Source organism: Ceratotherium simum, chromosome 15 (genome assembly GCF_057802395.1).
Source record: "Ceratotherium simum simum isolate JZ-2026a chromosome 15, ASM5780239v1, whole genome shotgun sequence".
In the NCBI taxonomy this organism is placed as follows: Eukaryota; Metazoa; Chordata; class Mammalia; order Perissodactyla; family Rhinocerotidae; genus Ceratotherium; species Ceratotherium simum.
Window position 1 is genome coordinate 9329076 of NC_141914.1, and position 26471 is coordinate 9355546.

Here is a 26471-nt window from a genome sequence, read left to right on the forward strand (position 1 = left end):
TATTCTAAGCTGATATTTTCAATAATAATCAAATCTAAATCATAAAATATTATCTGATACAGTATTTCATATTTTCCTCATAAGTATGATATTTTTCTATGAGAAAGTAACTTGTAAAAAACATCATCCTATTCACAATTCTAGTAATATCAATATAACATACATAAAATTAAAGCCTCCAGGATGAAAATATTTGGTTTCATACCAAATTGGATGGTAGTCCTATTTTTAATTTTTCCTTTCATATAGGATAATGTCCAGTTTGAAAAATATTATAGCTGTAGATAAAGCTTATTAAATTATGCTCATGTACAAGAACACATTAATTTCTGGTTCCTGCTAAACTCAGTACTGTGTCTTGCATCTGTAACTAAACATTTCAAATTATTATGGTGTGCTAAATTTCATTTCTTACTGTTGTGAGGTTCCATTTATTTTTCTATTAAGTATTTCCATTATGTCATGCAGAGATGGACAATAAATTATATTTTCCTTCTAATCATTTCCAAAACACTATTAGAAATTCTAGAAAGCTTTCCTTTACTCTAATCAATTACCACAGAATTTATACATTGAAATCTTGTCTGTTCTGATTTGCTATTTGGTGAGAAAAATACCTAGACTTAAATACAACTCTAAATTCCTTGCATTCTAAGAGTTTTTCTAATATTGTTATTTTATTTCTGTCCAAAATACTGAGAAGGGCACATGGATGTCAAGCATCTTTGAAAAGACCAGCTATGTACACTGCTTCAGTGGGAAAGATACTATGGCAGCTAGAGGCACATCTAATAGCATAATTGGCAACGAAGTCTTAAGACGCAGAACTTTTAGATTTAATAAACATATGTATTTTTGATCTTGGTAGATGACGCTAAAAAAGATGGCACCTATCACCAGGAAGAAACCCCAAGAAACCTGTCCACTCTGTGAGGCTGCTATAATTAATGCTGGCCAAATGCAACGGAATTTATAGATGATTAATTTTAGTTAAGAGAAAGCTATTCTTTGCTTGGAAGAAATAGTTAGTAAACCTAATTCAGGAAACCTAAGTTAGCAGGGAAAACACACAGATAGACACAAAGATTAAATCAAAACTCTAGTTAAAGTAGTGATCCTGGAACTGGTATATTTGGCACACAAAATATATTTGAAATATCAACTAGAGAAAATGATTCAAACAACCTCTGGAAGGAATCATGACAGATTTTGAAGACATTTTCATTAAAAACAAAAAACTTCTTGAAAAAAAGATTTATCTTTCTGATAGATTTTCCCTTTAAATCCCAAACTCATATATCCCAACTCATTTAATGCTAGTCCTCATTGCCCTAACTCAAAATCTATTTCCCCCAAACAGTGCTGATATCTTTTCAGAATCTTAAAAATGCTCAGAAGTTGAACTGGCTCATGTGTTAGAGCCTACAAACACAAGTAAAATGGAATCAATGTTGCAACTTTTTGCCACCTGTTATATATAAATTTGCATTTATTGCTGAATATTTATTCAATTTGGAATATCTTAATTTTTTGTGCATCTGTTTTAATCAGATAGTATAGCTCTGCACCAGGTGACTGACAGCTACAACAGAGACTTCTCTGGATGAAGATGAGGAACATCACAGAGACTTGAGATTGGTCAGATGCATCTCTGTTTGGCCACTAAGATTTTGAGTGACCTTGAGCCAAGCAATTTACTTTTATAATTCTCACTCTCCAAATCTACTTCTGTATCTCCATTTCAGAGGGATTACTTATCACTCTCGACAGGTGGTGGGCAAATTAATTAACGTAATGTTCAGTATATGTGCTGAGAAGACCATTAAAACAAAGGACAACGGGGGCCAGCCCGGAGGCGTAGCAGTTAAGTTCGCATGCTCCGCTGCAGTGGTCCAGGGTTCACAGGTTCGGATCCCCGACGCACCGCTTATCAAGCCATGCTGTGGTGGCATCCCACATACAAAAGTAGAGGAAGATGGGCACAGATGCTAGCTCAGGGCTGATCTTCCTCACACTCTCTCTCTCACACACACACACACACACACACACACACACAAATATACATATATATATAGAGAGAGTTAAAATGCACTGTATTTGGGAAACATGAAGTCAGAAAACTGGAGCTCATTCTTTTCCCAGCACACTGTCTTCACCTTCATCATCCTCATTCTAATTCAATTTCTTTTTTTTCCCCCAAATCCAATTTCTCTCATTTTTCTTTCTAAATGCTTCTCAAATGCACAAATATTCATTGGAAAATGAACACACAGGCATACAACTTCAAAAGCAGATACAATTCTCAAGTTGTCTGTCTTGTTCCTTTCTATTAGCTAGCTCTGGAAAGGTTTTACCTTGTGATGGCCAAGCAGCTGAATGAGAGAAAAGATTTTCAACTACATATAAAGGTGTGTGCATGTGTACACACACCCACACACACACACGCACACATAAACACAGTGTGGGCTATTTTATCCCATTTTCCTAGAAAGGAGGACATAGAATTTGCTTATCAGAAAAGGAATTTGTCTGAAGAACTACAAAACATTTGTCAAATAGGAAGCAGCTACAGGGTGAAAATATTCCTGATACTGTGATGGGAAGGATTCGTAAGTGTAACAGGCAGATACAATAGCACATACTAGACCCAACAGTTGCAATGAAATTTGTATGAGTAAACCTAATTGTATAAACTTTATACTGTCAAGAAATAAATGAAAGCCTCAAAATCATAGAGGCTCAAAATAAATTATTAGATTCTTTGAGAACACTTCTTTTATCAAAGAGCAGAGTCTATGGTCTCCAAAGGTGCAATATTTGATAAAACATGCCTTTGGAAGCTGACAGCCACTCAATTTGGGCTATTTGTGAGATAAATAATCAAAATAAAATCTCAACCTTTTCTATAAATATTTTCTTTCTGATTCTATTTTCCCAAGTAGGACAACGAATTCACATCTATAATGACAACTGCTATACTCAAATGCTATAGAACAGCAATTACTGTAAATTAATAAAAACATCAGAAAAATGTGGAAAAGGAAAAAAAAACCATGGAATTTGTTGTATCTACTTTTTTTTTTTAATTTTTTGTTTATTGCAGTAACATTGGTTTATGACATGTATCTACTTCTATAGAAAGCTTGCAAGCAAGATATTAGCAAGCAAGATCTATTACAACCTGAACTAACAGTGGAAGCTGTTAAAAAAAAAAAAAAAAGGGCAGATCATTGTCATGCTGATCATTAGAACAAATCATTTAAAACCAATCCCTCTTTCTATACATCTCTTCCCAAAACTCACAGAGAGCCTTCACTTTCCCCACCTGTTCTTTTCCCTGCTTGTTCTAAAAGGAGACACCAGGCCCTTATTCGCTTTAGAAAGTGTAGGTAATGGAAGAGAGCAATGAAACAAAAGATAAAACCCTCTCATAGTTCCCCCAAAGTTATTATATTGTAGTTTTGGCATACAGTGGGCTGAGTCTGAATTTTACCAACTCTACGGGAATTTCTCTACCTGAATAAACATCATCTTTAAAAACAGTTATGGGCAGGACACGTGTTTGTTTAGTCTAGTGCTGATGTCCATGCTCACGGTATCTCTGAACTATAAGCAATGGCGACAGTATCAAAATACGTGCAAGAATACGTGCAGTCATAGGAAATAAATAGTACATCTTCCTGGAACACCAATTTTACTCAAGGATGTGAAACAACTAACATTTCTTAATATTGAAATACATACAGCTATATCAAGGAGTAAAATATAAAATTTGCATAAATTTCTGAGCTAAAACAGACTTTGAAGCCATTCCTGCATGTGGCTGTCCACGTTTACCTAAAGCCCCAGTCCCTGTGTTGTTCAGAGTTAACTGCTGCGTGGAGAGAAAGATTTAGGAAGCATTGGTTAAGGGGTAAATCTTCAGAAGCACTGGTTTAGGGGTAAATCTTCATTCAATTTTCATTTTCTGAGCATATGAAAAAGCAGATACATAGACAAAAGTCCTGGATGGCACGGGAATTAGCCTGATGAAAATATGGTTGGAATAATACCTTAAATGATTACTCAGGTCACATTCTAAATGGGGGCAGTATCACCCCCAAGAGGGCAAAAACTGGTCCTCTAGGGATGAAAAAAGATCTTAACTATGAACAATTGTATACCAACAAACTGGACAACCTAGAAGAAACGGATAAATTTCTAGAAACCTACAGTCTACCAAGACTGAATCACGAAGAAATAGAACACCTGAACAGACCCATTACTAATAAGGAGGTTGAATCGGTAATCAAAAACCTCCCAACAAACAAAAGTCCACAACCAGAGAGTTTCACTGGTGGATTCTACCAAACATTCAAAGAAGAATTAATACTAGTCCTCTTCAAACTCTTTCAATTTCATTTTACAAGGCCAGCATCACCCTGATAGTAAAACCAGACAAGGATGCAACAAGAAAAAAAAATTCAGCCAATATCCCTGATGAACACAGATCTAAAAATCTTCAACAAAATATTAGCAAACCAAATTCAACAGTACATGAAAAGGATCATATACCATGATCAAGTGGAAATTACTCCAGGGATCAAAATCCGTAAATCAGTCAATGTGATACACCACACTAACAAAATGAAGGATAAAAATCATATGATCATCTCAGTAGATGCAGAAAAAGCATTTGACAAAATTCCATATCGATTTATGATAAAACCTCAACAAAGCAGGTACAGGGGGAATGTACCTCAACATAATAAGCCATATAGGACAAGCCCACAGCTCAGTTCCTTTCCTCTAAGATCAGGAACAAGACAAGGATGTCTACTTGTGCTACTTTTATTCAACACAGTATTAGAAGTCCTAGTCAGAGTAATTAGGCAAGAAAAAGAAATAAAAGACATCCAAACTGGAAAAGAAGTAGCAAAACGCCACTATATTATATGTAGAAAACCCAAAAGACTCCATCAAAAAACTGTTAGAACTAACAAATTCAGTAATGTTGCAGGATACAAAATCAATACACAAAAATCTGTTGCATTTCTATACACTAATAATGAACTATCAGAGAAATTAAGAAAATAGTCTTATTTGCAATTGCATCAAATAGAATAAAATATCTAGGAATAAATTTAACCAAGAAGGTGAAAGTATACTGAAAACTATGAGACATTAAGGAAAGAAATTGAAGACGACACAAATAAATGGAAAGACATTCTGTGCTCATGAATTGGAAGAATACTGTTAAAATTTCCATATTACCCAAAGCAATCTACAGATTCAATGCAATCCCTATCAAAATTCCCATGGCATTTTTCACAGACATAGAACAGATAATCCTAAAATTTGTAGGAAACCACACAAGACCCCAAATAGCCAAAGCAATCTTGAGTAAGAATAACAAAGCTTGAGGCATCACGTGTCCTGATTTCAAACTCTATTATAAAGCTATATTAATTAAAACAGTATAGTATTGGCATAACAACAGACACAGAGATCAATGGAACAGAATAGAGAGCCCACAAATAAACCCACACATATATGGTCAATTAATTTACGACAAAGGAGCCAAGAGTATACAGCAGGGAAAGGACAGTCTCTTCAATAAACGATGCTGGGAAAACTGGACAGCCACACGCAAAAGAATGAAACTGGACCCCTATCTTACACTATACACAAAAATTAATTCAAAATGTATTAAAGACTTGAATGTAAGATCTGAAACCATAAAACTCCTAGAAGAGAACACAGGCAGTAAGCTCCCTGACATAGGTCTTGGAGATGAGTTTTTTGAATCTGATACCAAAAGTAAAAGCAACAAAAGCAAAAATAAACAAGTAGGAAGACATCAAACTAAAAAGCACCTGCACAGCAAAGGAAACTATCAACAAAATAAAAAGGCAACCTACTGAATGGGAGAAAATATTTGCAAATCATATATCTGATAAGGGGTTAATATCCAAAATATATAAAGAACTCATGCAACTCAATAGCAAAAAAAAAAAAAATCTGATTGAAAAATGGGCAGAAGATCTGAATAGACATTTTCCCAAAAAAGACATACAGATGGCCAACAGGTACGTGAAAAGATGCTCAATGTCATTAACCATTAGGGAAATGCAAATCAAAACCACAATGAGATATCACTTCACACCTGTTAGGATGGCTATTTTAAAAAGACAAGAAATGACAAATGTTGGCAAGGATTCAGAGAAAAGAGAACCCTCGTTCTCTGTTGGTGGGAATTTAAATTGGTAGAGCAACTATGGAAAACAGTATGGAGGTTCCTCAAAACATTAAAAATAGAACTACCATATGATCGAGCAATTCCACCTCTGGGTATTTATCTGAAGAAAAGGAAAACACTAACTCGAAAAGATATAGGCACCCCCACGTTCACTGCAACATGATTTACGACAAGATGTGCAAACAACCTAAGTGTCCATCAATGGATAAATGGATAAGAATTACGGTATGTATACACAATGGAATGTTAGCCATAAAAAAGAATGAAATCTTGCCATTTGCGACAACATGAATGGACCATGCTAAGGGCATTACGCTAAGTGACATAAGTCAGACAAAGAAAGACAAATACCATATGATATCTCTTATACGTGGAATCTAAAAAAAAAACCAAGCTCACAGAAACAGAGAACAGATTGGTGGTTCCTAGAGGTTGGGGATGGGGGTAGGCGTAAGAGAAATGGGTGAAGAGGGTCAAAATGTAAAAAACAAAAGAAGAAGTTGTTGGTTAGAACTGGAGTGCCATCTAAAGGCATTCAATTCACATTTGAATATATCTATACATGAATTTTGTGCCAACAAAAATAAGAGATCATAGAGTGGATCCTGTGGCACTGGATCTCCCGTTTGCATGCCCCGATCTAGCCTTGTAGGTTGCACTGAAGGTGATCAAATGCTAGCTCAATTCAATCACTGGTTTGTACGATAACAGCAATGCTTATACACTCTCCCTATGGGCCAGGCACTGCTCAAAGTGTTTTCTATTCATTAGCTCATCTAATCCTCACATCTGCTCTATGAGTAAGTGCTCTCTATTTCACGTAAGGAGCATTAAGGCTCAGGGAGGTTAAATAGCTTACCCAAGCTTGCACAGCTCAGAAAGAGTACAGCCAGGCTTTGACCCCAGGCAGCGTGGCTTCAGAGCCCATGCTCCTAACCACTCTTCTACACTGCCCCTTCTAGAGTAAGCAGCACAACCACGACCACCATAACAAAAATCTTAGCTGCTAAACGGGTTCATGGCTCTCCAAAGAGCCACAGTACTTACAGATATAAAGTGCATCTGTGGCATTAAACTTTCATTGTTGCAGGGGGCAGGGGTGACTAGTGAAAAAAAGGTCTAAAAAGGCCCTTAGGCAGACTATGATAAAAAAAAGGTGAACACATGCTGTACATCTCCATCTACAGGAATGAACGGTACTCCCACTTCAGTGGCTACCAATGATTTTACAAGAGGTCCTTGTTACTTCCTTCATCATCTAAACTTTGGTGGGTTTTTTCTTAATCCATGTTTTGAAAGATGTGGCTAATAAGCACATACTATCATATTGATGAATAAATTTTCCCATTTTCTCTTTCTGTTACATTAAGGCTTATTTAACAATAACTAGCACACTGAGTTTCTATATTTCTAGACAAAAAAAAGGGATTTAATGTGTCAGTTTCCTTGCATGTAAGTTAGAGTTCCTGTTAGACTTTTAAAATAGTGTTTGACAGCACATAAAAATGATGGACTATCATACAATAACTTAAAATGACATTTATTTAAAACTTTAATGATGTGATAAGATACTTACGATACTATGCTAAATCGAATTGAGACAGAATTGACATATTATGATCTCAACTATGTGATGATGTACATAGACAAAACATCAGAAGGAAGTACTCTGAAATGGCAATAATGTTCCTTTACTGATGATAGGGTTACAGGGGACTTCTTTTTCTTGTTTTTCCCTGTAATTCTATTTTATTCTCCAATGTACATACACTCCTTTCATAACTAGGAAAAAAAAATAGCCTCAGATCCCCTCGGAGGCTTTTTACAGTCTGAGTTTTACGGCTTTTATAGTTTTACAGGTCTGAGCTGCTCAAGGACCTAAGATGGAGAAACAGAGGTTGATTTTGCTGATATAAAAAGCACAGGGGCTGGCCTGGTAGTGTAGTGGTTAAGTTTGCGCACTCTGCTTTGGCGGCCTGGGGTTCGTGGGTTTGGATCCTGGGCACGGACCTTCGCACTGCTCATCAAGCCATGCAGTGGCAGGCGTCCCACGTATAAAGTAGAGGAAGATGGGCACAGATGTTAGCCCAGGCCCAATCTTCCTCAGCAAAAAGAGGAGGATTGGCAACAGATGTTAGGTCAGGGCTAATCTTCCTCACACATACACACAAAAAGCATAAAAACCATATAGTGAGTGGCTTCCTCAGGTCACGTGAACAATGATCAGAATCCAGGTTCTGAAATTTCTGGCACAACCCAGCTCTCTCTAACACCTCCTCCATCTCTTTGTCATCACCATATTCCTTTGCTACTCTCTCTGTTTGATTTTGCCACTGGGCATCTCCAGACTCAGTTTAGCAATCATTGGTATATACACATGTGACTGTTAAACTTAATTCTGACTTAGCTACTGGTGAGATAACAACATAAACTGTGCTAACAAAAAAACAAATATGTGCATAGCTTACTGATAAAAGATAGAAATAAGTCAAATCCTGACACCCTGATACTCACTAGCTGTGATACCGTGGTAAGTTACTAACCTTTATTGTCTTACTTTCTTCTATACATTGACATGAAATTACCTATCTCTGATTGGACGTGAGGAATAAAATTACATCTATATATTATATAGTAAATTTATATTTATATTTTATAATGTAATATATATTTATACAAAATATTCAATATATTGTCAATCTACAATATAAAATGTATTACATAAAATATACACAAATATATTTCATATGTCTAACTATGTAAATTATGTGTTATATATATTAAATTATCTTTCTCAGGGCTGGCCTGGTGGCATAGCAGTTAAGTTTGCACACTCTGCTTTGGCGGCCTGGGGTTCCTGGGTTCAAATCCTGGGCGTGGAGCTATTCACCGCTCATCAAGCCATGCTGAAGCGGCGTCCCACACAGAGCAACTAGAAGGATATACAGCTATGACATGCAACTATCTACTGGGGCGTTGAGGAGAAAAAAGGAAAAAGAGAGGAAGATTGGCAACAGATGTTAGCTCAGGGCCAATCTTCCTCAAAAAAAAATTATCTTTCGCTACATAATCTATATATCTATATATAAAATACTAGCATAGAATTTGGCCTATACTAAGTGCTTAGTAACAAATTTTAAAAATTATTATGTACAATCTGAGACATAGTCTCTAAAATTATTTAGTAATTCAGTGACTACTTGGGATGGACATCAAGACAGACTACTGATTTTCTCAACTATAACAATATCTGAGAATTAAAAGAAAAAATATATAAATTTAACTGATCAAGGCATAAAGGAAATCTCAAACACATCATCATTATGACTTTGTTAGTCTAGTATAAGTTGAATCAATTAATTCTGGGACCCATTTATGCCATAAACTTGAATTGCTGCTACTATAGATACACTGTCTAATTTTAGAAGGACACGTTTCAATGCACAGTTTTCACTAAACTACAAATGCATAAAAAATCTTCACATATACTGTGGTTGATAATTATAATTGTTAAGGCTAAGGTTATAACATACAATTTTTTGAATACATTCAGAAAATGGTTATAAGAGAACTACATTAGTATTAAATTTGAGGAAAAAAAGACTCTAGGTTCTGTGGTTTTAAAACTGAAGCTACATGTAAGGAAAAATACTTCAAGTTGTTGAATTGTGGTATAACTCTACAACACTGCAATTTCCTTTGAGACACAAAATAAAACAAAATCTTAAAAATACATAATTTATCTTAAAACGTCTTACCACTAATGACAATACACAATTCCAACCCTTGTATGAAGTGCAGCCATGATTTCCAATTGAGACATTCACGGAGATAACTACAGAATATTTGGTTTTAATATAAAGTTGATTCAACATTTGATCACTTTTCCTTTCAGTGAGTAAAGGAGAAGGAGTATTGGAATTAATTCCTTTTATAATGAGACCTCCTTTATTTTGTCGGTGTATTCGGCAATAAGATCTTTTACCTGCTATAAACACATTTAATACGAGTCATGTGATGAAATTCCAGCATTGTTTTCAAGTGTCACCTTGAACTGCCTTCTAAATACTAAGACTATGCAAGACCCTCTCAAGAGCTAATGCTGCCCTTCATCAACACGAGCACAAACACATCGTCATTACGACTTTGTTATTCGATTATAAGTTGGATTCCCTAGGTTTTTAAAGAACAGCATTCAAAGTGTAGTACATTATATCCAGAGAAAAGCAAACTGGAAAACTTGTAAAACTCACACATAGCTAGTATAGACGTGAACTCCATGTGAATAACATACCCATGTGAGGAAATAAGCCGATTATTAGCAAAGAGGTTTGCCCCTTACACAGGTATATGTGAATTTAACACAGTCTGGTAAAATCCACTTATTTCTAATTAACTATGATTAAATATCAATTGTTATATCTAAAAAACTTTAAAAAAATTATAGGATATTTTTGGGGAGAGGAATAAAACATTTGAAAGGCTCTTTGTATATGCAGACATACATATACATGCACACGCCTCTTGTAGATAACAGGATAAAGCAAGATATTTTAAATCAATGAAATTATATTTTTGAATTCTTTAGAAATATTCTATTTACAGAAAGATTATACATAAATAAGTTACTATCAATTATTCAGATTACCAGAAAAGATAACGGAAATTGAATTTCTTAGGTGCAGCAATTATACCAGAATCCTCAATGGTCATCTTAAAAAGGTCTTACTAAAAACACGTTACTGCCCAATAAGGATTATTAGAATCCTAAGGGCTCGAAGCACCCAGTCTCAGGCTTTTGATGGGGAGACCTAGCCTAGCAGGCAAGCCCCACCCCTCTGCTGGGATGAAATGAGCTAGTGGACAGCCTGGTAGCCCTGCGAACTGCACGAGAGCACGTATCTTCTCGGACAAAAGTGTCTTCTTTTCTGTGGTTTGACTGTGTTGGTAAAGAGAGTTCCCGGAGTAGGCTGAAATAGTCGATGTCACAGCCAGCTGAGGCTCTCAGAGTAATCATCAAGACGATTTTATCACTCAGGTAAAAGCCAGTTCAGGCTTCTAGTCAATGCATATTTGGCGCTATTTCAGCAAGGTTTGTGACTCCAAGGTCTTCCTTGAAATTTCCAGTGTAATGCTCATCAGAATTCCTACCACCTGAAACCATATACGTGAATGATGTTCCCTGGGCTCTACAACACCCACGTATTAATGGAGCAAACTGTAAAGAAGCTGTGAAAATAGTGTTTTGGTCACAATTCTTCCCATAACTTGAGTATATGTTTCTTTTAATCCCGAGTTGGTGGTATTGAATATGTTATTTTACATCAGTCGTGGTACTTTCCTCAAAGTTGTATCTTAACATTATTTCCTTAAGGGATTTGCTTCCTTTTCTTATATAGTGGCTGTCAGATATTGTCTCCCCTTCTTGACTTGCACATATTTTCATCAATCTGGAAATCTACCCTTTGGACTGGAACTACAGTGTTTCAATGGCTACACATGGCTATATCTGAAATCTTGAAATGACTATATGTATATAGGTAAGAGAGATGAAAATGTGGATCAAAATTTGAAAAGGTTAATAAAATTTTCTATGCTTTCCTGAGTTATATTCAAATGTCAGAACTCATAAAACTATAAAACCGTATCTCCCATGCATGTCATCATGTACATAAGAACTACCATGCTGATAATTCTCAAAGCAGCTCATTAATTATCTCGATTAAGAAATTACAGAAGGTAGGGCTATCACTATTAACAAATATTCTCTGACTGGGTTTGAGGTTAAAAACAAAAAATAAAAATCTTGAAATAGGACAAAAATCTACATAGGAAAAACTTCTGATATTCACAGTCATGAGACAAAGATATTGTTCATGTTGCTCGAAAAGTATGTGTGTGTTCAGCATAACACAGACATCAGCTACTCTTCCTTCTACCCACCCACCCATGACACATGTGTCAGGCACCCTTCTGGACACGTCAGGGATACAGCAGTGAACCAAACACACTCCTACCTTCAAAGGGTTAATATTCTATCGGAGGAGACAGACAAATAAACAACCGTCAAGCAAACAAAACGAGTGAAATTTCAGGCAGTGACAGGTGCTATGAAGAAAAATAAGGCAGAAGAAGGGGACAGAAAGTGACTGTGTAAGGCGGGGGCTATTTTAGATAAGGTGGTCTGGGAAGACCTCTCGAAGAAGCAGAGAGGCCGCATTTCATTATTAACGGTTATGAGCATGACCTGTATTTACTAAAATGGTATTTCCTTCTACTTAATGGCTGGCAGAGGAGGACTGCACAGGAGCCTTAAATAAGCTATGAAAATTAATAGTTTGGTGCTAATATTAATTCTAAAGAGACTTCTTATATCTAATAAGGCAAAACCCAAGTTAGAGAATGAATAGATTTTAAATCAGAGAATGTGCTTTACTAACTGATCAAAGATGATATTAAGGCCTGATTTTTTCTTTTCCATGAGGCAATTTTGTAGGCATTCCTCTCATAATACAAGCTTTATAAGTAAAATGCAAAGGCAATAAAAATACTTTCTTAGGCTGGCAGTGCTCGTTAAATTACATAATGAAGACGACGGTGCCCTGAAAAGCAAAAGGTACTATGCGAACGTGAGGCTGTACTGTGACCATTATCAGCCGGCTCACCTGAAGACGCCGGGAGCTGATCATAGTCTTGGGACGTTCTGTTGGACTTGACGTTCTCGCCCGGTAATCTCCTAGCAGGAGGCAAAGGAACTTGGCCACTTGCTGGATCAAAAAAGGGATCTTAAAACATAAAGATAATTTTCAAATTAAAACGATGATCTCTGCCAAGTGGCTGAAGAAAACATTCTAGAAATTCTCTACAAAGATCACATTTTTTGAAAATAAATTAGAAAACTGATTCCATGACTGATATGAACCATTCTCCAATCTCCATATTTTCTCATTTATTCATCACTTGCTCGAATACGCTCTTCCCATTTATTCCTAGATAATACAGACTCATGATTTTACATTTTTATTTTTCAGATCTTGTTATTTAATTGTAAAATTGTTGATAGAAACTGCTTCTGATTTTTACTTTCTCTCCCAATCTGTCCTGCACGACGAATAGAAACTGTTCCAAAGTAAAAGAAAAAGAAGAAAGTGTTTTGGATTTTGCGTGTAAGAGTATCATCAAATCACTCAAGCTCCCTCAGCCTTAGGCAGACACCTAAAGTGGACCCGACATTTGGGATTTGTAAGGTTAAAGGAGTGCATGTACGCGTCTCCTCTACATATGAGGTGCTTTTTAAAATACTGCTACATTCAGCATCCTATGCTAAATCACTGTTGCTAACTGGCTCACTGAAAAGTTAATTCACTTGTTAAAAATTGTGCTATTATTAGCATTAAGGTTTGAATATACAATAAAATGTGATTTTTTTTTTTTTTTACCATCTTGGCACTCAGAGAAGGGGCATCTAAAATAGTGAAAAATATGAATCGTAGACAAAAATTATTTTACTACTTCTAGTGATATTTAGTAACTGGAACTAAAGGCAGAAGAACGATTTTTGTCAGTACTATTATATTAAGTCGTTAGGACCGTAAACCTAACTGGTTTAAAATTAGTATAAAAAGTATATGAGTTTAAATCCATAGAACTGATTCCTTTTTTGAGTAGATGAACATTACCTCTGCAATCTTTGGTTCACTGATCATTTATGTAGCCACCCATTCCATCTCAGACTCCTCTGTTCTCCTCTCTCATATTACTATCTTATGTCTGCCAGTATCTCCAGAGGTACCCTACGTTCTTCTGAGGGCAGGGACTCTCTTTCTCATCACATTCAAATTATGTCTCCTAATACAACCCAGTACCAAGCACACTGCTTGGCAAATAACTTGCACTTAATATCTATGTTTTTTGTTATTATTATTACTTTTTTTGGTGAGGAACATTGACCCTGAGCTAACATCTGTGCCAATCTTCCTCTATTTTGTATGTGGGTCGCTGCCACAGCATGGCCAACAAGTAGTGTAGGTTAGTACCCAGGATCCAAATCCGTGAACCCAGGCCACTGAAGCGAAGCTCGCCAAACTCAACCACTAGGCCATGGGGCCAGCCCCCCTTAATATCTACCTTTAAATACCAAAAATAAACCCAGACAGATTCAGATTTTTTCATAAATTCAAAATCAGTGAAATCTGAATTGCTAACATAAAGGAAAAATTGTAAATATTAAAGAAGATCTGATTATATTTCATTGTTTTAACTTCCATTTAGTTTGATCCTAAGAATATATAAGAATTTGGTTACTTAAGAAGGAAATGCATGCCTATACTAATTTTTGACTAGATAGTATAAGGCAAGAGTTGAAGTCATTGATTCTTTTTTGCCCCTATTTGAGTACTAATTATCTTCAGCTTTGCTGGAGACTTTTTGACCTAAGGAAGGCTACTTAACTTGCTTTCATTAATTTCAAGATTAAAATGAGTCTTACATTTTGAGCTTTCAATATTTGAAGAGTCAATGGTTCAGCCTCATTAATTTTGCTGAAACATTTTAGGAAGGAAGGAGAAGATAAATCAAATTCCATGCAACAAATGTTAATCTTTTGATTTGGAAGAGTAACCAAAGGAACCAATTATGGTGATTTCTGCATAAATTTAGAAATTTCCCAAAGCTTTAGATTTAAATATTCAATAAAATTTACTTTCCGTTCTTGTGTATTCTAAAACATCACTGATACAACATTAGGTCAGAGAAAAGATTGTTGTTTATAGTACATACACTTTATTTCCTTAAGGGTAATTTATAGGTTTGTCACATATACTTATGCTATTTCTAATCATCTATTATTTAAGGCCAAACATTAGATTCTGGATACATCACAGAGTCATAAGTAGACTAGAAAATATACAGTTGTATGATATTTCTCCATTAAACAATTTCATTTAAACAGTTACCAATAAAAATATTACCATAAATGCAAAGTTACTAATTTATATTGGAGTTCTGTTCTGAATCACTACCGTGTTCTGTCTTGCTTTATGCTAGGTTTGCTACTGGTCAGATAGAGTGTAAACTGGGCTTCTGTAGCAAGTTGTCAAGTTGGAAGCATTCATGCTTCCATGGGGAAAGATATTATATACAACACAATTACTTCACAGAGTACAGTAATCACCAACTGACTCCTGATAAGGAAAATCTGAGAAGCATTAAAGTTTTTAAAAATAAATTCTTCAGAAACTAATTAAAGTAAAATTTTATATCCACACTAAGGATTAAAACATACAAATTGAAAACATCATAGCCAATGTACCAGTTATATAGTAATAAATATTTGAGAAATGAACGAATAAACGCGATGGGATTAATGTATTCTAAAAAGCAAAGTACTACTGCCTGTGATTTACAGTATGGTAATGCTAAATTGAAATTTTAATACATATTTCAGAGATTATAAAAAACTAAGGAAAGATTGGGAGGAAAAGGTTTGCTAACTATAAAAGAAGTGGGAACATATTCATCAATTAAAATGATGCTGTGTAAGAAGGAAACCTAGTAAATGGTTATCTCTGGAAGGAGGCATTACGGAATTTTTTTTCTTAATTCTTTTTTTTTTTTATTCACTATCTGAAACACTTCCAAATTTTTACTCAAGTGTAGAAAAAGAGGTAAATAAAATTGAACACTTAAAACAGCAGCATATTTCCTCTGGGGCTGTCCAAAAACCATCTAGAAGATTTATCAGTTGTCCTAAAGATTTTTTAAGAATATCAGTACAAGATCTAATTGCTAGAACGGGTTTGAAGAGTCATTTAGGTGAAACAAAATTCCCCCCTCTCCTGCCCTCACTCTTGAACTCACATTCATAAAGTCCCTACTGTGTAGCGATCTGGCCACTGATGAAATCCTCCAGTGTTAGAGAACTCATTCCTCCTCTGAGATACCAGAATTCCTAATAATTTACAAAGCTGCTTCTTATGATGAATGAAATTTCCATTCTTAATTCCTCTCATTGGTCTTACTTCTACCTTCTGAGGAGATGTGGAAGAAATCTAATGCTTCTTTCACAAACCCTGTAACTGAAGACAACTCTAATATATATATGAAGGTCTTCTCTTCTCTTGGTTAAACATCTTCAGTTCCTACAATCTACTGTAGTTTACGTGGTGTGGTTGAACTCCCTTTACCATCCTAGCCGCACTCCTCTAGGAATAACAGCCCAACCCAGCGTCTCTCAAAATTGAGCATGCATCAGAATCACCTGGAAGGCTTGTGAAGACATAGATTGTTGGGTCCTACTCCCAGAGTTTCTGATTTAGTTTAAGTTCAGTGTGGATCCTAAGAATTTGCATTTTAAACAAATCCCCAGGTGATGCTGCTGCTCTGAATTCAGACCACAATTTGAGAGGCGCTGCTCTAGCCCATCAGTCCTTCAATACCCCAACACACGGTGTCCACGCGGGCTGAGCACTGGGAAGGACCTCTCCTCACCCCTTCTCTGATTTGAACTCTGTAAGTGTAACCCTCAGATGGCATGAGCTCCCTTGGGTGCCACATCACGAGAGTTTTCATGAAGGTCGTAGTCAACAAAATCCCCTAACACCCCTCTTCAATAACTGTTGCTAATGATCCACATTTTCTTTGTATTTTACTTATGCAATTGCATTTCTGGATCCAAATGGAAAACTTTCATTTCCTTTTAATAAAGTCAATTTGGCTAGCTTTTAGAGTTGAATTGTGACTTTAAGATTGGATAAGGACTTCAAAAGAGATTCCAGGTTAGAAAAATAGTGAAAGAAAAGTTCAGGAAGGGCTGCCCGCTATGGTGTGTATTTTGTGGCCTACACAAAGGCTTGCAGTTACGCGGATGAGCAGCCTTAACTACCGCTTGGGCTTTGCTCCTAGAGCACTGGCTCTGGCACAAAGTGGAGGGAGGGAGGACTATTTCAAGCTGCCAGCACAAAAGAAGTGCCATTTTGTAATTTGGACAAAAGCACATATATGCTGGCAGTAGCACTGGGTTTGGAGACAGGAAAGTGTAAAGCTTCTTTCGAGGACTCTCCAGGTTTTGTTAAGACACGACTGGCCTGTGCAGAACAGATGGCTCACGCACAGCTGTGGGCATCACTATCTGCCAAAAGAAATCTTGCACAAAGCCCTAAAATAGAAAAGTGATAAAAGCAGCATGAGGGCTGTGCCCCTGCTTTGCTTCCCCCTTGATCCTACAGGAGTCCTAAGGACCCTTTGCAGAAACATGGGACCCTGCAGTTTGAAAATCGCTCCTATAGGAAGTCGTCAGCTGTAAGGCTGGAAAGGTGGACTTACTCAGGTATGCAGGGCTGAGTGCTGGAATCAAGAGGGAGGTTCGATTAGGTATGTGATACAACACCATGATAAAATCCAACCTCTGTTTCTAAGACTTCCATCCTTTGTCTTTCTTTAGGGAGAATGATTTCCTCAAGGAAACCAGATCTCGATTGTGTCAGGAAAGATTCATCATTACACTGGACTAAAATTTTACAGATTGACAAACAGTGAAAACAATAGTGGTAAAATGCTCGCACAGTCTGCTTTAATTGAGCAGTCACTTTTGTTCACCTGCTATGGTTCTGCAACTACTGAGTTAAACTTGCTGTTAGCATTTATGGAGTATTCATGAAGTTTGCGGTTTGCATTTATGGAGTATTCATGAAGTTTGCGGTTTGCATTTACGGAGTATTCATTTCATGAAGTTCAGTTCTCAGGGTGAGGAGCTGCTGTCCTGAATCTTCCATTATACTTCTTCAGTTAGTACAATGTACTAAATACTTTGCAAAATGATACTCAAATGTTTATTTATGAGCCAAAAGAAACCAGCATGTTATACGATATTACATAGTAAGAATTAAAATATTTCTTTTGAAAAGGAGGAGAGCTAATACATGTGGTTTAAAATTGAATAAAAATAGTTGTCTCAATGGATCTCATAAAGGATCTGGCAACGGACTAGAAATTTGTCATATTGATGACACGAAAGTGGAAAAGGAAACAAAAGTTGCCATTTTTTTCTTGGAAGTATTTATTATCAAGGAATATGAACATGATTGGGAATGGACTAGAAGACCTCCATGTATAAAAGGGGGTCAAGACGGGCCGGCCCCGTGCCCTGCTGGTTGAGTTCAGTGAGCCCCGCTTCCACAGCCAGGTTCATAGGCTCAGATCCTGGCGCGGATCTACACCACTCGTCAGCCATGCTGTAGTGGCGACCCACATATAATATAGAGGAAGACTGGCACAGATGTCAACTCAGAGCTAATCTTCCTAAAACAAAAAAAGAGGAAGATTGGCAACAGCTGTTAGCTCAGGGCTAATCTTCCTCTGCAAAAAAAAAAAAAAAAAAAAGAGTTTGAGAGAGTAATAATAGGTTCAAATGACACCGTTCCAGCCCCATGTTGGCCTCACACCATAGATTAAGGATAACTGCTGCTGAGCTTCCTGGCACCCAAGGAAAATCAAAACGAGCAAACTTATCCATCAAATAAAACAGTTTATACAACTTTCGTTTCATCTAGATAAAAGGGGGCATTTTCATTTTGAAGTAGTAATTTTTTTTAGTAATTAATCTTGAGAGGATTTTTTATGAAGATTTCTACATAAAGCACAATGAACAATAAAATTATGATAAAGTAAAGAATTAAAACATTTTATAATTAATTCTGTTGATAAAAACAGGTAAAAGTGTGTATTTGTGTAAAATGTTCTTTTCCAGCTCCTGGAAAGCTTCACTTAATTTTAAAAGAAGGCACTACATTAAGCTTCCGTTTAATGGGGTTTAAATCACATATATAAAAGGTGATAGGTACAGTGTAGGAATCTGACCACAAACTCTCCAGAACTTAACCTTGTCAAAGGTTAGTCAACTACGATTTAGAATGATTCATTTTTTAAAAATGGTAAAGTCCATGATAAGACAAAGACCTGAATAAGCGTAAGTGAAAAAGATAGCAAAATGTTAGCGTTCATATACAGCTATATAAATAAGAGCCTGAAAGTTACGCGCGCTGTCTGCTTGGAATAGAAGGCTTATGACCCTCGACTGATAGCATCCAATGAATTCATGTGCTCCAGGAGGGTAGGGAGGCATCTAACAGTGGGTGACACAGGGACAATTCAATCAATATTTACCGATGAAAAATTAAACTCAAAATTATTTCTTGAAAATAAACTGCTTTTAGAAACTGAAGCTATATATTCCAAGTTATATGTCTATAATTTGTGCATCTTCTCCACAAATCATTTTCCAAGTCATCAAAGCAAATGAAAAAAAATCTGAGAAAAACGAATGCTAAAGGTGAATGACAATGACAACGGTTAAGACGCCCAAGTTTTCGCTGAGGCAGACAGGTCGCCACAGGACAAACTGAGCACTCTGAACACTTCGTGATTTATCTCACACAGAAATGTAAAGAGTGGTTAACAAAGAAAATCTTCACCCTGTGTTTAACCAACCAAATCAAGGAGGCAAACGTTTCAGAGCACAGACCACAGTGTCACCAACAGGACTGACTGGCACAGTTAATATCAGTAATTCAACATAAGTGAATTCTTTCTTCCTGGTAATTCTGACTAACAGAGTGAATGGTTTACTAGTCTCTTTATTTTTATTTCTACTCCTCACTTGAGTTAAAAAAAGGTATGTAGTAATTTTTTCTTAAAGACCAATAATTTTAGTAGTTACCCTGAGACATTAAAAATGCAGATACTTCAAAAAAATTTATCTATTAATGTTAGAACAATGCAATTTACCAAAATATTATGTTGTTGAATAAAATTATGACCCTAAAGCATATCTACTAAAATTTTAAAAACTATTAGAAAACAAATATTGCACTCAGAATCGGGAGACAGTCTAAATTTTGTCCCCATCACTATTTGCTCAATCACAGAGCCCTTCTGGTTCTTGGGACACTTTTTGTAACACAAGGGTGTTATCTGAACTGGATGATCTCTACAGCACCATTTCTAAATTCTCTGATTCCTTACTGCTTTTGCCATTTTTGTGATCCTTTTGGCATTAAACCAACTGACAAACAACCTACCCATGCTGTTTTCCCCACCCAGGGATTTTTCTGCTAGGGAGCTCGAAACCAAGAATTACGAACGCTTATCTGACAGTGTGATCTTAGAGCTATTTTTGCTTTAAGTGAAAAGTTTTCCTTGGTTTTCCCTCCTACCTGAAGGAAGAAGGAAAAGATCTTGTCCTGAGGATGGCCGGCTACTGGAGCCAGAGGGTTTTGAATGTTCCACGAGACTGTGCCTTGCAGGAGGTGGGGGAGGTGGGAGGGACGGGGGGAGGGCATCAAACGCATCTTCACCTGCATTGGAAGAAGGCTCAGGGTCAACAGCAGAACTTCATTAATCAAAACACAGTACCAGCCAAAGTCATGATGAACTTCTCTTGCTGCTAATAAAGAACTTCCCCTGCAGGGTTCATCCAGCAGCTCACCGACTTTGATAACGGGAGCCAATTATTTTGTGGGAATGTTTGGAGAGAAACACAGACACGCAAACACAGACGTGCATGTGCAAACTTTTTCTATCTCCCAGGCCTTTCTATTAAAAAGCAGCATTGTAGGTTATGAAACAGCCTCTTATTCACTTGTAACCTTTATATTGAGACAATGGAAGTTTGAACTAAAAATTATACGTCACACCATCAAAACAGAATTCTTTGTGTAAGAGTTCACAGCCTCTAAATAGAAAATCACACTATGCACAAAAATTTAATGTCACAGAATAGTTCAGATTATCTTTTCAAGTTTATTCCACTGGATTTTAATTCATTTAAATTAACGTTCCATACATTTCATTGTCAAAATATATAGAAAATGCACCTACAGTAGAGGAATTTGCTATTTTTCTACTTATCAAATATCTCTGAAGAGGAACAGTTAAATATAGAACTACCTTTTGTGGTCCCAAAGCTAGTTACTTACATTTGCATATTTCCCAGATTTAGTAACTACAGAATACTGTAGCATGCTTTTATGTCTACTTATTTTTCCCCTGCCACATCTTACTATTCTACTCATATTTTCCCTTGATTCTTTAAAAAACTAAAATAAAACTGCAGCACATGTATTTTTGCAAGCAATGTCAAATACTCAGTGAATGAAACAGGGTATAAATAAACACCTACATATTCCAGTAATCAAAATTTACATGTATTTAAATTTATTGACTTAAACATAAAGGTATATTTTACAAAATTGGTTTTACCATTCATCCAGCTTGCCTTGCAAAAAATATTCAAAATATTTTCTCTAATGATCATAAATATTTTCTAACTTAAAATATTTGAAGGTATAGGAGGAGAGAGAGAGCTTTGTTATCATTCCAGCCTTCAGCTATCTGCTACAATATTTTATCCATTCAAATCCTTTTTCAGCCCCTAAATGTCAGGCACCATGCTAGGCACATGGGTAATATGAAGATCAAAATCCTAAGGCCCTGCCCCAAGGAGCTTAGATTCCACAAGGAGATCCAAGAAAAGTTCACAAATGATTCACAGATGAAAGTCCCACAGAGAGAGCTATGCACTGTATGAGGGGAGAAAAATGGAGAAAGTGGCATTCAGCAAGGTGTTACCAAGAACAAGAAGGTCTGGGATATCAAGGGCTCAAAACATTTTATCATCAAATGCAAGGATGGTGTCTTCCAGGGAGAGTGAATAGTATAAATAAAGCATGAGATGTACACAAAGAGCTAGAGGAAGGTGGAGATAAAACGACAGGTTGGAACATTTATCTGTATTGTCCAATATGGTAGTCACCATCCACATACTAAAATTCAGTTCCACAGTCGCACACGGAAATATACAAATCCTTTACATCACCACACAATGTTCTACTGGACAGTGCTGATCTAGTTCACGAAGCTTGGGTAACAGGTCAAAAAACAGCGTATGGGAAGAAGTGGAAGGAAGAAAAAGACTAGGTAAAGAAGGAAGTTAGGAGGCTCTTGTAATTCGTGTAGGTGAGAATAAAGCACTGAACTACAGAAGGAACAGGAGAAAAAGACGTTGCAGTTATATAGCTGGAAACACTGGTTGATGGTGTTTGTGGAAAAAATCGAAAGGTTCATTTCATACTTCTGGCAGCCTAATAACCAATTCAGATAAGCTTATAAACGGACCCTCATCATATATTATTTTAAGCTATGGTGACTTGTTATTGTGAAGCCTTAAGGTGGGTGGAAGTTCTAACTGTCTTCCTTTAAACATAAGGTGAGAAGCTTCCTATTTAAAATTAATGAAATAAACAGACACCAGCACCAGCCAACTTTAACACACATACACACCTCTGTGTACCTTCACACGTGTAAACACACAAATACACACTACTGTACTTCTTCATATTAAAATTTGAAACAAAGAAATTGAGATTCTTTGGATGTGTTGTAGTCGTAATGATTATAAGACAGAATTTATTCTCAGCTCTCTACAATAAAATATATAATTTTCCATAATGTAATTAGCTAAGTGGAACTGGGTCATTTTATGCTGAAAGAAAAGTAAGTACACATTCATTAAGAATTGTACTTAAAATCTCAGAGGAACACAGATGAATCTACTAGAACACAAGCACCTGGGAGAATGAACAATGCTCCCACAGGTTTTTTTAGCTGCGTTTAGTACATGAAGAATACGACTTGATAAAACCCTGACCAATGGCCAGCTATTTACGCCATTGCTTCAATCGTCCAAATGGAATAATGGGCACATAAACTTGAGAGCCACCATCACCCGGAGAATCCACTCTAATTCAGACAAATTCACAACCTCGTGGGTCTGCATTAAACTGAAATCTGAATTTTGATAATTCAGATATTAACTGAAAGCAGAGGCAGGGTGGCTTGTTTGAAAATTTTGTAAAAGTTTCAACCTAATGGAGGGATGAGAAGATCATAATCAGAGGGCGTCCTGTTGAGTGAAGAACCATGCTTGGGATTGTCCCGAGTTGGAGGCCTGGCAGGTGGCAATGGCACTGGATCAGAGGCTGACTCAAAAACATCTCCTAGAGGATAACACAAAATCTTAATGTAGTTTCAGTACAACACTGGCATGCAATTTTGCCTTTAAATTCTGACCACTAAGAAGTAGAACACAAAGACATGTGTTGTATACCCACCCTTTAAATACATGCCTAACTCAGGGATGTTTGATTTCTTCATCTCTGACGATGTACCATGTGTCCCATTCAATACACAATGACCATTGTCACAAGACCTAAAGCAGAGATCAAAGGAGAACAATCATAATAATGAATTAAATTATTCATTTAAAAGTCACGCGGGGGTGATGGGAACTAGCTACCCTGCTCATACAATAAAGGTTGAAAATAAATATAATTAATTTCCTTTTCTGGAAAAAGTACAAGTCATGTTATCTAGATACTCCTACTCAAATACTTTTACAGAAGTAAATATCCCATGGAAGACAAAGAGACAAAGAGTCTCTTTTTTTTTTTTTTTTAAGTGAAACCAAAAATTCCAAGGGCCACAAAAATTGTTGATATCCTAAACACATCTGTGAAATTCACATATCGTTTTGGAAGAGTTCACTAATAATTTGTCAAGTTTTTGAAGAAAAAAATGAAAGCAAAAAATACATAACAGTCCCAATGACTTTTTATTTGTATTTAACATTACATTTTTATTTCTGTAATTTAAGCTTTCCTTATAATAATCTAGAGCCCATCAAAGAAGGAGAATCATTAAACGTTCAGTAATTTATTAAAATTCTGACGGGCATATTCACAGACCTAGAGTCTAGGTATAATTTCACTGCTGCCATAAACAAAACTCTGGCACTTCTGACAACTGTAGAGAAATGACTTTAGCGAAGGCCTTGGGTACACGACACATATTTTAATCTGGTGTCTGTAAAGAATAATACTCACCAAAAGTATTTTTGTTGTTGGTATTAATCCTTTGGAATCACACTATGAACTACAATGAACAAAACTGGGGCATGGGAAGAGAGCAGCAGGAAGAAAAGATACAGAGCGTATTTTGTCTTCAGAACATAACTGTATAACAATGAACTCTGCTCGCCAAGTTATTCTGCTCACAAAGAGCTATAGAAAGCAGAGTTTATATTTTACTTTTCTCTGATTTACTCTGACTTCTTGGGGCAAAATAAAAGTACAGACATAATGGAGGAGATAGTGGATATTTGAATAGTTATTGCAAGAGTGCTTCATCTGAAATTCATTTCCATTCTCTCTGGTGGCCACATCTCTTTAAGAGGCCAGAGATGGTTCATTTAAAAAGAGTTATCATGTACTGAATTTTCATAATACTGATAGATTTTTACCGAAACTGAATTGAATTATTCATCTACTGTTTAACTTTTCCACATATTGACAATTTACTTCTGATATTCCAAAGGAAAAACAAAACAGCAGGAAAGGAAGTGTTTAACCTTAGAGAGTTCTCTGTAGAAGACATAAGAAGATACTTCATCCATCAGCTTTCAAGAACAAATTAGATAAAAAATTCACTCCAATTAAGTTTAGGGATTATCAACATTTATTACTTCTCTGTAACAGTAGAAAGATGGTAATGGTGGTCATAATTCAAATTTATTTTCAGGATTTGGGAGGCATGCCACCAAAAATCTCATCCAGTATGATATGACAATTAAAATTTAAAGTATTAAAATTATACCTCTCACTTCTCCAGCAATGAAAAAAATGAGATTCCCAAGGAGACCAAAAAAGCCCATCTTATTTCAGTTTTTAAAAATTACTACACATTTATAAGAGCCAAAGGAACTAAAGTTGTAACAATTTATATTTGATGTAATGGAATAACTTTTTTCTCTAATAAGAGTAGTAGGCATTTGGTTCTTCTGATACAACAAACTGCCTCTCAGTTATTTCTTTGTCTTCTCAATGATACCATTTTATCAACAAATGTCTTAAACATCAGCAACTAGCAAGAAATGCTTTGATTCTTGCTTTGACATATGAAGCCCTGGCCTGCAGAGTGTTAATAATCCTGGTTAATAATTCTGCAGAGTGTTGATAATTCTAACCAAGATCACTCATTAAGACAGATCTCTGGTTAAAATGAAGATTTGCTTCTCTTTTCCTAGTATTGCATTTTCTACCTCACTTTGATACTCGAAGAAAGGCATTAAAATATTTTTTAGATTTTTCATCTGAAAAGAACTTTCCACTCATAAAATGCTTTCCGTTGACAGACTTGATCTGAAAAGGAAATGGCACACTAAGTAGAGACGACATAGATGACTGAAATGCTCAATGGCTCTCCTATCCCTCAGTCAATCAAGAGACGCTGGGAGGCAGGAAGGCCAGGCCCCCAGCCGTAGTTGAGCACTATTCTACGTGCCTAGCATAGCTCCAGTGATGGTATTATACAAACGAAACAGGAGCTCAGAAAGTTCTGAAACTGAGATTTGACTTACTGAGTACTTCATATATGTCAGATAAAAAATAAACAGAAAAATATGAGATTATAATTTACTAATTCAATTATATAAATGCAGAATCATCCTTCTACTTAAAGACAAACTAATATTTCAATACACACCACCCACTTTTAATAAGTCTTATATACCTCAATCGGGCTGCCACTTCAAAGACCAAGGATGTGTCCATGATAGTGAGAATAAACAACTGACAGGAAGAAAAGAAAAGAAAACACTATTCCTCACATTCTTATCTGATCCAAGGAAGAGTAAAATAGTACCTGACAAGAAACAGTTAAGAGACACAATTTTTGGTTTTTCTTTTTACTTCTTCAAGATCTGAATAGGAGGAGGTAGCATACCAAGAAGGGAAATGAATATAAATTATACTAGTCTTTACATCATGAAGAAAAATCTAAGGAAGGTTGGCATAATACCTTGGTTTCTAAGGACTAATTTTTTTTCATGGGATATGTGTTTAGAATTGATAAAATGCATTGAAAATAGCTTATTGAAAATTCATGAATCAATCATCAGTCCATGTAACCTAGAGCACACTTTTATTAGTGTATACTTGTTTTTTGGGGGGGAGAAGGGCCACAAAATGTTCCATCAGACTTACTAGTCAACTAATTTAGTCAAATGACTTTCTGATTAATGAAAAATATGCATCTTGTAGTTTTCTCTGAAAGTAATGCAGAAAAGAGTATACAGGCAGAGGAGGCTTTGAGCAAGAAATCAAGGATTTTTAACTAAATAGAT

General features: G+C 36.1%; 1 protein-coding gene across 3 annotated transcripts in view; it reads right to left on the reverse strand.

The window, feature by feature from the left end:
* CBLB (Cbl proto-oncogene B) overlaps positions 1 to 26471 on the reverse strand; it is a 202703-nt gene that overhangs the window by 4911 nt on the left and 171321 nt on the right. For 2 of the 3 annotated variants that reach the window (XM_087439540.1, XM_004436606.3), the window contains exons 15-18: positions 23404 to 23501; positions 23158 to 23289; positions 20449 to 20589; positions 12904 to 13023 (exon numbers count right to left, since the gene is read on the reverse strand). In XM_087439540.1, the coding sequence (XP_087295666.1) occupies positions 12904 to 13023; positions 20449 to 20589; positions 23158 to 23289; positions 23404 to 23501 (491 nt within the window). The remainder of the gene's footprint in view (positions 1 to 12903; positions 13024 to 20448; positions 20590 to 23157; positions 23290 to 23403; positions 23502 to 26471) is intronic. The other variant, XM_014792277.2, reaches the window with a different exon arrangement.